The following is an 11,358-nucleotide window of genomic DNA, read 5'->3' as shown; positions in this document are numbered from 1 at the left end:
TGCGGCCCACTGAGAAGGCGGCGTAGTGGTTCTTGCAGCGCTCCCCCGGGGCGCCCACGCTGCCCTTCTGTCCCTTGGGCCCCGCGTGGCCCCTGCTGCCGGCCACCCCTGTCTTGCCAAACTTGCCCTGGATGCCGCGCTCGCCACGGTCCCCCTTCTCCCCTGGGCAGAGCAGGAGGGAGAGCTGGGCTGTCAGGTGGGGGCCAGCACTGAACCCACATCCTGAAGGCCCGTTTGCCTGACAGAGAAGGATGGAGGCAGCAGGGATGCCCCAATCTGCCCCTGCCCCCTCCCCAGGCTCTGGTGCTGCTGCCCAGAGGCCACCAGAGCAGGGGCTCTGAACCACAGGTATCACCCCAGCTTCTTGCTCCCAGTCTGTGCAAGAGCTGGCACTGGGAACCCAGAGTGGCACCGGTTGTGGGGCAACAGATGCTGGCACACAGAGTGGGGTCCTGCCAGCCCTCACCTTTCAGGATGGTCATGTTGATCTGAGGCAGAGGCTGGTACTGGTCGGGCGGGGGGCAGCAGCGGACACAGCGGGGCCGTGGGGGCAGCCCCTCCTGGGCACCATCACCCTTCTGCTCCCGTGTGGCCCTGGCAAGGCAGAAAGCAAAGCCCAACAGGGAGCTATGGGGGGGAGCAGGGGCCCTCTGCGGCGCCAAGGCTGCCTTGGCTCCCATTTTGCAGTGCCCTGGCCCTGGGGTCCCCTCACCTGGCAGCTTGGTGCTGGGACGGGGCCTCTTCAGCATCTGTCCACCACTGCTGGTCGGGGTGGGGTCCAGTCTGGCTCCCCACAGGGCAGGACAGCAGCAGGCAGAGCAGCAGGACACTCTGTGCCCGCAGCCCCTCCATGCCTTGGCAGTGCCCTGTGAGGTGCCAGGGACAGCTGAGGGTGACAGGAGTGTGGAAATGCCCAGCCCAGCCATACCCTGTCCTGTTCTGGGACAGGACCTGTGCACTGCACACCCCTAGGCTTCTGGCTGGGCTGTGGGACACGGTGTCACCCCAGTGAGCACGGGGGGAGACCCACACTGGGGCAGTGTGGAGACTCTGGGCTCACCAACACGTGGGCCAGGGCCATGTAGTCTCCCAGGTCCTGGTACACAGCAGAGGGGATTACCTGGAGAGCTGAGGGTGGAGTGGAGCAGCAGGCTCTGGATGACCAGCCAAGTCCTGGGCCGAGTGCTGCTGCTCCTGCTCAGCCTGGTTTCAGCTGTGTCCCATGAATGCCCAAGAGCAGCAACTTAGGATGTCAGCACCTGAAAAATTACAGGCAGCTCCAGATGCCATGAGGCAAATGTCAGGGTGCAGCCCTGCCTGTGTGTGGGACTCCAGCCCTGTCTGGGGAGCATATCTCCATCCCCACTCCTGAAAGGATGCAGCACAGGCTCTGCAGGGGACTCCTGTGCCCCAGGGGCTGCTAGCCAAAGGGTTTGCAAGGGCACAAGACCGTATTTTTCAGAGACGTGGATGTGGGCTGGCAACCCCAACTCAGAGCTGGCTACCACAGGGAGAAACCTTCTTAGGAGACCACATCCTGTGTGGGGCCAAAACTAATATTTGCAGTGGTGGTGGCACCGTGGCCCAGCCCGGGCCCTCCACGGCCCTTCCCTGCCTTATCGCTCCATATCTGCTGGAGACGTGGGGCTGGGCACGCAGCACCTCGTCCTTTGGCCCCCAGGCGCCAGGACAGCCCTGGCCAAACAGGCGTGTGGCACTGCCCAGTGCTCGGCATCCCGCAGCAGCAGGGTCTGAGTGGGGCTGGGCTGGGATGGGGCTGGGTGCTCCCCAGACTCCTGTCTTAGCCAGGCGCCTCTCTGGGTTGGGACTGGGTGCGGCCTTTGCCGTTCTCCCCTCCCAAGCAGCCTCACGGCCACGCTCCACACGCTCTGACGGCATCCTAGAGCACAGCCCAAGGGGGAAAGGGCCTGTACAGCCCTGCCCTGCCCTGTCCTGGCGGTGGGCGAGGCCAGGAGGGATTTTGGGGCAGAATCCTGTTGTTTTGGTGAATGTCTGTTCTCGGAGCACCGGGGCCCTCAGTCAATGTTGGGTGGCTGTTACTCTTGTTCCCAAGAAGGGGGTCCAGGGACTGTGTGTGCTCCTGCAGCGGGTGCAGAGGGCATTCGAGGCCAGGGCAGATGACTGGATCATGAGTCACTAGAACCGGGAAGGGGCGAAGTGATGGGGAAAAGCTCCAAAGGGCTTTTCCCACTGCTTGCACCCTCTGCTAAGTGGCCTGGCCCCTTTGCATGGTTCCCAGGCCCCTCTGTCCCACCATCTCTTACCCCAGCAGGGCTGTGGGCACTTAGCTCTGAGGCAGGGGAGAGGCAGATTCATGGATCGAAGCATGGAGAAGGTCAAGTAGGGGCTCGTGAGCAGGTACCACCCAGGGCCAGCCTTGGTCCTGGCTCTGCTCACCCTGCCTGGCCTTGAGCCGCTGAGCACGGCATGGAGCATGCTGGGAGCATGGGAAGCCTGTGGATTCCCTCAGCTCTGAGACCATGAAATCAGAAATTCCCCTGGGACCCAGAGCAGGCTCAGCCCTGGGGAAAACGCAGTGTCACAGGGAGCTGCTCCACGAGGAGAAAACCTCACCAGGAAGTTCCCAGTGCAGAAGACAGTGTTTCCCAGGCTGCTGGGAATGGAGGCCAGCATGTGGCACACACAGGGCACGTGGGGCTCTCAGGGCCCCCAGCATGTGTCCCCTGTACCCCTCAGGTGTGCCGGGTGGGAGGTGCTCACGTGCGTGCGGGCACGCACAGCCCTGCCGAGGGACGCGGTTTTTCCTGTCAGGATTGGATGCTCTCCAGGAACGGTTGGAGATTTAAACACAGCGGCGGCGGAAGCCTTGGGACTGCAAGTCAAAACATCCCAAAATACATTCCAGACAGAGAAAAAGACTGGGATGAAACAGAACAAACCCTGGGGGAGGAACAAGGGGCTCAGGGTGGCATGTAGGCAGCAGGACCTGCACCCTCTGCTTGTCCCTCCACTCAGGGTGGTGGATACAGACTTCCCTGCTCCATAGCAGCTGGAGCTGGGATGCCTCTGGGATCGTGCTGGTGGGACAGGACCCCCACGTTCTGCTGCAGCAGTTAGAATGGTTGCAGAGCCCTTTTTTCCCTCCTGGAGCAGTGCAGACCCCACAGGCAGCAGGGTGGGGTCTGCACCGGGTGGTTGCAGCCTTCCAGTTCCTGCAGCACCAGTAAGATATTGTGCAGGGGACCCCAACAGCCAATGTGTCCCCTACAGAGGTGCTGGGGGGGCCCAGCCTGAGTTTGATGTGTTCATAGGGACAGATTTTTTGGGACCAAAGCCGGGGCAGGGCTGGGAGGGATCTGTGTCCTCCCTGAGCCGCGGTGGGTCAGGCTGTGCCCTCAGAGGACTGTGAGGCTCAGCCCTGTGATGCCCACCACCCCTTCACAGGCAGGGCAGGGGCCTCACTGGACGGGGGAGGCACACGGACCAGGACCGGTGCCCCTCGCTGGACCTGCCCCAGGGCACCCGAGATCCTGGCGAGGCGAGCTGCCTTGGGTGACTCCGCAGGGATGCCGCAGCAGCTACAGATGGGAGCATAACACGGTGCAGCTCTGGGCCCGGTGCCCAGGCCTGCAGGGCCCCCCAAAACCTGCCCCCCACATACCTCTGGGGCAGGGCTGCTCCCTCCCGGCGCTGCCTTTGCTGCCCTAGAGCATCCCCCAGGCCGGGGCAGAGCCTGCCCGTGGCCGATCGGTGTCTCCCGCTTCGGAGCCTTCTCCTCGCTCGGCCCGGGCGGAAATGCACTTTTTGGAAGCGCAGGAGGCAGCGAGGCGCGGGACGAGGCTCGCAGCCCTCCCCCGCCAGATGTGCGCCCGCGGCCGCCTTAACCATGTGTGCTCCCGGGGCCAGCCGAACTGACCGTGTGTGCTCCCGGGACCGGCCGAACTGACCGTGTGTGCTCCCGGGACCGGCCGAACTGACCGTGTGTGCTCCCGGGACCGGCCGGACTGACCGTGTGTGCTCCCGGGACCGGCCGAACTGACCGTGTGTGCTCCCGGGGACGGCCCCGCCACGGTCACGAGCGGGCCCCCAGCGGGTGCCGCTGGCCCCGAGGCAGGACCCTGCCCCACGCCGGGAGCGCCGCTGCCGTTCTCAGCCCCGAGGATACCGGGGCCAGCAGAGCCCCACCGGGAACCACCTTTGGTGGCCGGACGCGCACACGGGTCCCGCACCGCATGGCTGGATCTGTCCCGCTCCCCACACCCCCAGGGGCAGAGGGGCACGGGGGACAGCCGGCACAGCGACAGAATCTGCTGCAGGCTAGGGCCGGGCTGCAGCGGGACCGGCAGGGAGGTCACGTCCTCCGGACAGCCGGGCTGTGCCCACCCCGCAGCTCCGGCTCCTCCGTCCGTCCCTGTGCGAAGCCCTGCCCGGGCGGGGCCCGCCCCGGCGCGGACTGCAGCTCCCGGCATCCCCGCGGCGGGCGGGCAGTGCCGCCTGGGGCTGCTGGGAGCTGTAGTTCTCTGGCCGCGGAGCTCTGGCCGCTCCCGGTCGCGGTGCGCGGGGCCGCCGGGAGCTGTAGGCGGCGGCTGCGCGCGGCGGGGGAGCGGCGGCGCCGCGGTGAGCGGGGACACGGGTGGGGGGCGCCGGGCCGGCAGCCGGGGGTGTCCACTCGGCGCTGGCACCGCGGGCCCCGAGCACCCTGCCCGGGCGAGAACGGCAGGGTCTCCGGGGCTGTGCACCGCGCGGGGGGCGCGGGGGACCTCAGGGCCCCGCTCGGTCCGGTGGCTCGCCCGGGAAGACGCGCGGGGGTCCCCAAGGGCGCGCCCGGTGGAGATAGGGGGGTCCCCGCGTCCATGCCCGGGAGGGTGCCTGTGACCGTGGCCCGGGGTTTTGGGGGTCCCCGAGGCCATGCCGGGGTCTCTACAGCCGCGGTGGGAGTTAGTACACCCAAGGGGGGGTGCACTGGGACCTGCCGAGGGCGATGCTCCAGGGTCCCGGCAGGGCGAGGGGCGCTCCCCACGCCGCCCCAGCGGGGTCCCGGGCCGAGCAGCCGCCCCGCGGGCTCTCCTGTCCCCGCCGCGCCGGAGCCTCCCTGCCCGGGGTCGGCCCCCCACGCTCAATGCCGGCTCTGTTCGCCGCTCGGGCTGCTGAAAGGCACATTGAGACCCTGCGGGGAGCGCGACTCGAGCCCAGCGCCGGGCGCGGGGACACGGGCCCTTTGGGGACAGTCCTGGGATGGCAGCTGGAGACCCCTTTCCCTGCCGTGAGCTGGGGTTCTCTGCCCCAGGCTGCATGGCGCAGAACAAGCATGGGTCCGGTCCTGGGGGCTTCTTGCCCCCTGCGCAGCCCGGAGTGCCCCTCTGCGGGAGTCCAGGCCACTGCCACGTCCACTGTGCAGCAGGGAGGGAGGTGGCAGCGAGGAGAACTGCCAGCATCCTGGCCCCGCGGGTGGGCACAGCCTGGGGTGGGCTTGCAGTGCCCATATGCCCAGAGGAATATACACTGTGAGCATGTGCAGGGAGGGGGGTCTGCTGTGTCTTTTAAGGCCGAGCACGTTGGGGTGTGTGCCCTGTGCTGTGCTTCCTGCTCAGGTGTTGGCATCCTGCTCGGGCGGAGCTGCCACGTGTCTCACGGTGTCCCTGTGGAGCCTGGGGACACATTCACCCCTCACCAGTGGGCCTATTCCCAGGGCTGCAGGAGCTGGGCCGAGCCGACCAGCCTCCTCGGAGGCAGTAAAGGTCATCCTCAGTCCCAGAGGGGAACCTGCTTGCTCCTGGGGCTGTGCAGGAACATGCCCCAGGACACTCTGATACAGGACTTGCACTGAGCCAGGTGCTTTGGCTCCCTGCCTGGGCTGCAGTGACCCTGGGCCAGGTAAAGGTGCTGGGCAGGTTGTGTGTTCCTGCCACTGCACTGGGGCTCTTTCTGTTTAGGGAGGGCACAGGGTGGGTAGGTGAGAGGGGCTGAGAGTGGTTCCAGTAGCAAACAGCCCCTGGGTGTGCTGGCTCCTACCCGCATGAGGCTCCTACCTTTTCCTGCTACAGGAGAGGGGATGGGGCCCCTCACGGTTGTGTCCTGCCCCCCCCAGCTCAGTTGGTGTCAACTCCAGCAATCTGACTTTCTTCCTTCCCTCTTTCCACTAGGTTCTCCTTGCCCCCACTCTAATGCCAGTCCCGCCCTGCCATGAGTCTATGAGCCCCCTCCGGATCAGCGTGGGTGGTCTGCCTGTCCTCGCGTCCATGACCAAGGGTGCTGATCCCCGCTTCCGACTGCGCTGGAAGGCCATCGTGCTGTCCTCAGCCTGCGTGGGGTTTGTGCTGCTGCTCTTCTGCCTGCACCGCTCCTCCCCAGCACGACATGGCCCCCCCAGCCCTCACACCTGGCAGCTCAGCCTGCGGGCAGGGGACCGCTACAATGACACCTACCCACTGTCCCCCCCCCAGAGAAACCCCGAGGGTGTGCGCTACCGCATCGGTGTCATCGCCGACCTGGACACGCAGTCCCGGGGCTCCCAGGAGCACACCTGGTTCAGTTACCTGAAGAAGGGTTACCTGGTGCTGTCAGACAGTGGGGACAGCGTGACCGTGGAGTGGGACAAGGACGAGAGCGTGCTGCAGTCCCACCTGGCTGAGAAGGGCCGGGGCATGGAGCTCTCTGAGCTGGTGGTTTTCAACGGGAAGCTGTATGCTGTGGATGACCGGACTGGTGTGGTCTACCAGATCGAGGGCAACAAGGTGGTGCCCTGGGTGATCCTCCCGGATGGGGATGGCACTGTGGGGAAAGGTGAGCTCCCGTTCCTGCCCTGTGGATGCAGAGCAGCGAAGCAGCGAGCTTGGCTCTTTTCAGCTTGTTGGGGTGGGGTGTACCTTTCCTGTGACCCCTGTGCCTGGCCAGGATAGGGACAATTCCTGTCCAGGGACCAGCTGTGTGGGGCCTGCTCTGCCCAGCACCAGGCTCTGGGGTGTGGCGTTCAGGGTGTGGGGCCAGACTGATGCCCTTGTGCTGGCCAAGCCCCTCTCAAGCCATTCTCTCCACCGCAGGCTTCAAGGCAGAGTGGCTGGCGGTGAAGGATGAGCACCTGTATGTGGGGGGACTGGGCAAGGAGTGGACCACCACGACGGGGGAGGTGGTGAACGAGAACCCCCTATGGGTGAAGGTCATCGGCTACAAGGGCGACGTGAGCCACGAGAACTGGGTGGCAAACTACAATGCCCTGAGGGCTGCAGCAGGAATCCGACCCCCAGGTATGGAGCGGGTACAACCTCCTGCCACCCCATATCCCACACCTTGACGGCTCCAGGGCTGGTCACCCTCCCTAGGGATACTGGGACTGGGTGAGATTTAAAGGCCTTTGACAGTCAGAGACCCCCCTGTGTCCTGTCACAGAGGCCAGAGCTTTCCCCTGCCCTGGCCATTTCCGTCTCCTGAGTGTACCGCGAGCAGCTGGGGTGGCGCAGCTGACACGGGGCTGGCAGGCCCCTGGGCAGAGCAGGCTGTGCCAGGTGCCCCTGTCTGGCTCTGGAAGGGATTGAGATGTTGCTGTTGGGCAGCGGGGCAGGAGGAGGCAGAAATGTTCACGGGGGCTGCAACCTGTGAAGTGTTTTGGAGGGGCCCGGCCAGTGCCCACGTGCCCCATGCGTTCACACTCCGCTTCCTGCCGCAGGGTACCTGATCCACGAGTCGGCCTCCTGGAGCGACACGCTGCAGCGCTGGTTCTTCCTGCCACGCCGCGCCAGCCACGAGCGCTACAGCGAGAGGGCGGACGAGCGGCGAGGCACCAACCTGCTGCTGAGCTCCACCCAGGACTTCGGGGACGTGACAGTAGGGCATGTGGGCGAGGTGGTTCCCACCCACGGCTTCTCCTCCTTCAAGTTCATTCCGGACACGGATGACCAGATCATCGTGGCGTTGAAATCAGAAGAGGACAACGGCAAGATCTCCAGCTACATCATGGCCTTCACCCTGGATGGGCGCTTACTCCTGCCCGAGACCAGGATCGGGAGTGTGAAGTACGAGGGCATCGAGTTTATTTAACAGACTTTTGGACCGAGTAGAGGGGCGCGGGCGGCCGAGGGGCATGGGCAGTCCCTGCCAACCTTCTTTCAGCCTGGACTCTGTGAGGGATGCCAGGCAGCACTCCTGGCTCTGTTCTTGGCCACGGCCTCTCCGGTAAAGCATTGGCTGTGCTGCAGCAGGCGTGGTGCGAGTGTTTCGACAGTGGCACCTGGTGGCAAGGGAGCGCCACCACAGGGTGCTTCCGGCCCCGGTGGCAGTGGCCACATCCCGGAGCACCGGTTCCCGGGCAGGCCCCGCTGCAGTCCTCAGTGCCCAGCCCCGGATTGCGACAGACCCCTCTGCGGTGGGTCAGCGACTCTGGTGACATCCGGGCTCTGGGTTTGCAGCTGAGGAGCAGCTGAGCCCCAGCTCTGCAGCTCTGCCTTGTGTGCTGCGGGGCTCCCCAGGCGGAGGAGGGGGTGTGCAACTGAAGCGGGCCAGACCCAGATCAGGCTTTTTCCCCAGAAGCTGGTTTTCCTTCCCTTTTCCCCATAAGCTGGGTGAGGCGATGGCTGGGGTGACAGGTGGCCTGTTTCTGGGAAAAGTCACATGTGGGAGGGGGCAGTTGCTGTGTCCCTCTGCCCCTGTCACCGCAGGGAGTGCAGCAGTTCCAGCACCACTGGTAGCACCAGTTCCATTGCCACTCCTGGTGCTGTGGTACCAGCACAGTGGCACTGCTTGTGAGGGAGGGACAACAGGTGGTCCCAAGCGACTGATGGGGCCACCAGCCATGGCCAGGTGTAACGTGGGCCATCCCAGTGCCGTTCCCAGCCCACCCCCTGTGAGCCGTGTGTGTGCTGGCTGTGTCTCCTAGGCCTGGCTGCACACGGCTCCAGCCCCAGAGGCGGCTCCAGCCCCAGAGGCAGCTCCAGCCCCAGAGCTATCAGCTCCAGGAAGAGCTGAGCCCTGGACAGGAGCTGCTGGGAGCTGGCGGTGGCATGGCCATGCTGTCCAAGGGCTGCCGTGCTCAGTGCAGAAGCAGAGCCAGAAGCGCCAGCTCAGCTTCCCAGGGCTGACAGCAGCTGGGAAGCATTCGTAGCAGCCCGAGGCTTCTGGCTTCTCTAGAATGTTGTGAAATCACATCCGCAGCCTGTGGCCTCTGGCAGGAATTTGCGCAGTTTCAGGAGCCAGAAGTGTCAAAGGGGCATCTGCTGGCCCCAGAGCCCTTCTGACCCCTCTGACCTGGGGGGCTGTGGCTCGTGGCCTGCCAACGCTCCCCGGCTCAGCCCTGCCCTGTCCCGGTTCACAGGGCAGCACATCCTCACACCAGGGCCAGTGTTTGGTTGGGTACTGTTCCTGGTTTGGTTCCCCTTAACACCCTGCCCCTGGAGCAACTCTGCCAGCAGGCAAGGCTTCAGCGAGCTGGGCCTGTGTACTGTGGTTTGGGGGGGCCTTGGGCCCACCATGCCCCTTGGTCGTGCCCTGGCACTGTCCTGCAGGGGGTCCAGCAGTGCTCAGGGAGGGAGGGGGCCTGTTGGTACACTGACCAGGCTGTAGTTGAGTGGGAGGACCTGCAGAGGACGGAGCCCTCCCAGGAGCCCAGACAGGCTCTCTCTGCCTCATCCCTGTTTTCACTGTCGGCACCTTTGCGAGCCGTGCGGAGCGCGGACGAGGCCAGACACGTGTTTTCGTTTAGCCCAGACGATGACTCAGCTGGTGCTGGGCTGTGAGCGGACTCGCTTGTCTCCTCTGGACATGGACCTGTCCCCAGTGCCGCAGGCAGACCTGGCTTCGGCCCCTTCATGTGGCCTCGGGGCCGTGCAGCACCCAGCCCCGGGCATCCAGGGCGCGTTCCCGGCCCATGCTCAGTGCCAGCTGGCCCTGGGCCACAATGGCCACTCAGGCATTGCCTGCACTTTGCTTGGCACAGCCTCTCCTGGCCTTACTCACCCTCCTGGCTCGGGGCTGACAGCTCCATAGCACATGTCACAGCCCCAGGGCTGCACCGGTGGCTGTGCTGGTGGCTGTCCCTGCCACATGACCCCTGCTTGTCCCCTGGGCTGAAGCATCCCTGGGCTCCAGACCTCAGCCCTGTGGTGCCCTTGGAGCAGCAGCACCGGTGCCTTGGGCAGCCAGGCTGGCAGGAATCCTGCTGATGCTGGAGCCTCTGTAGACCACGAGGGTTGCAATAGAGCTGGGGACCTGGAGCTCCATCTCCGGGTGTCGTCCAGCATCCTGGCACTATCAGTGCTGTCACCTCCTGCATGTTTTCTGAAGGGATTGGACAAGGTCTGGCTGCCCACAGTTCCACCGTTTCTTCTTGTCCCAGATGCCAAGCAGCTCCAACACCTCCTTCCACCATGAGCAGCTGTGGGAGTGCCATGACAAGAGGCTGGCTTGGGAGCAGTTGTGGCCACAGTGGCAACTGTCCCTGCTAACGTGTGCCCGTGACACCCGGCCAGGCTGTGCTTGGAAGCTGCCAGAGGCAGGACTCCCTGGGACAGAGGCACTGCAGGGGAGATGGAGCGCAGCTAGCTGGGCACAGGGTACAGATCCAGTGACAGCAGCAGTGCCCCGACACCTCTGCAGTGACACAGTGGGGGGTTTGATGGGGATAGAGTTGTGTCTTTACATAGTAGCTGGTGTGGGGATTGGTGTTTGGGATTGGTGCTGGGAAGTGTTGGTAAGAGGCATATTTTTATTACTGCTGAACCCTTGTGCAGCTCAAGGCCTTTTCTGCTCCTCATCCCACCAGTGAGGGGCAGCGGGGACACAAGGCAGTGGGAGGGGCACAGCCAGGACAGTGACCCCAGCTGACCCAAGGGATATTCCATACTGTATGGCATCATGCTCAGCATATAGAGCTGGAGGAAGGGGAGACATTAGGAATTAAGGCCATTTGTCTTTCCCAAGTCACCATCACATGTGCTGGAGCCCAGCTGTCCTGGGGATGGCTGAGCACTTGCCTGCCATGGGGTAGGGGTGAAGGAATTCCTTGGTTTGCTTTGCTTGTGTGTGGCTTTTGCATCACCTGTAAAACTGACTTTACCTCAGCCCAGGAGTTTTCTCACTTTCACCCTCTCCATTCTCTCCCCACCCTGCCGGGGGGAGTCAGGCTGTGGGGGCTGAGCTGCCTACCTGGATTAAACCCTGACACACAGCCAGGACAGGGACAAGGTGGATTTTTGGAGTTGTGCTAGAGGGCAGGAGCTGCTGTCCAGGAGGAGAGGCCTGAGGCCTCGGGAAGGTCGCTATGGTGCAGGACCTCCGGTAGGAGCGGGGAGAGGGCAAGGGGACTCGGGGGTAGGACGAGCTGGGCTGGAGGGGCCGAGGTGGAGAGAAATGCTCGGGCACGAGCAGGACCGTAGCCTGTGCCGACAT

The 11,358-nt window shown here is 64.5% G+C and overlaps 2 protein-coding genes across 2 annotated transcripts in view; one reads left to right on the top strand and one right to left on the bottom strand.

Moving 5' to 3' along the window:
* Nucleotides 1–4,011, bottom strand: part of C1QTNF1 (C1q and TNF related 1) — a 5,066-nt gene extending 1,055 nt beyond the window's left edge. Inside the window, exons 1-4 of the mRNA XM_027889853.1 lie at nucleotides 3,644–4,011; nucleotides 1,121–1,259; nucleotides 713–866; nucleotides 467–594 (exon numbers count right to left, since the gene is read on the bottom strand). Of these exons, the coding sequence (XP_027745654.1) occupies nucleotides 467–594; nucleotides 713–852 (268 nt within the window). The 5' untranslated portion in view covers nucleotides 853–866; nucleotides 1,121–1,259; nucleotides 3,644–4,011. The remainder of the gene's footprint in view (nucleotides 1–466; nucleotides 595–712; nucleotides 867–1,120; nucleotides 1,260–3,643) is intronic.
* A 558-nt stretch (nucleotides 4,012–4,569) lies between these two features.
* CANT1 (calcium activated nucleotidase 1) lies at nucleotides 4,570–10,469 on the top strand. The gene is made up of 4 exons (XM_027889840.1): nucleotides 4,570–4,599; nucleotides 6,126–6,765; nucleotides 7,023–7,226; nucleotides 7,646–10,469. Exons 2-4 carry the CDS (start codon nucleotides 6,147–6,149, stop codon nucleotides 8,014–8,016), a joined length of 1,194 nt encoding a protein of 397 aa, XP_027745641.1. The 5' UTR covers nucleotides 4,570–4,599; nucleotides 6,126–6,146; the 3' UTR covers nucleotides 8,017–10,469.
* Nucleotides 10,470–11,358: the final 889 nt, after the last annotated feature.

This window comes from Empidonax traillii, unplaced genomic scaffold (assembly GCF_003031625.1).
Source record: "Empidonax traillii isolate 1590-97213 ecotype Southwest subspecies unplaced genomic scaffold, ASM303162v1 scaffold272:size679582, whole genome shotgun sequence".
Lineage (NCBI taxonomy): Eukaryota > Metazoa > Chordata > Aves > Passeriformes > Tyrannidae > Empidonax > Empidonax traillii.
Note: the sequence above shows the minus strand (reverse complement) of the source record. Positions and strands in the feature narration are given on the sequence as shown.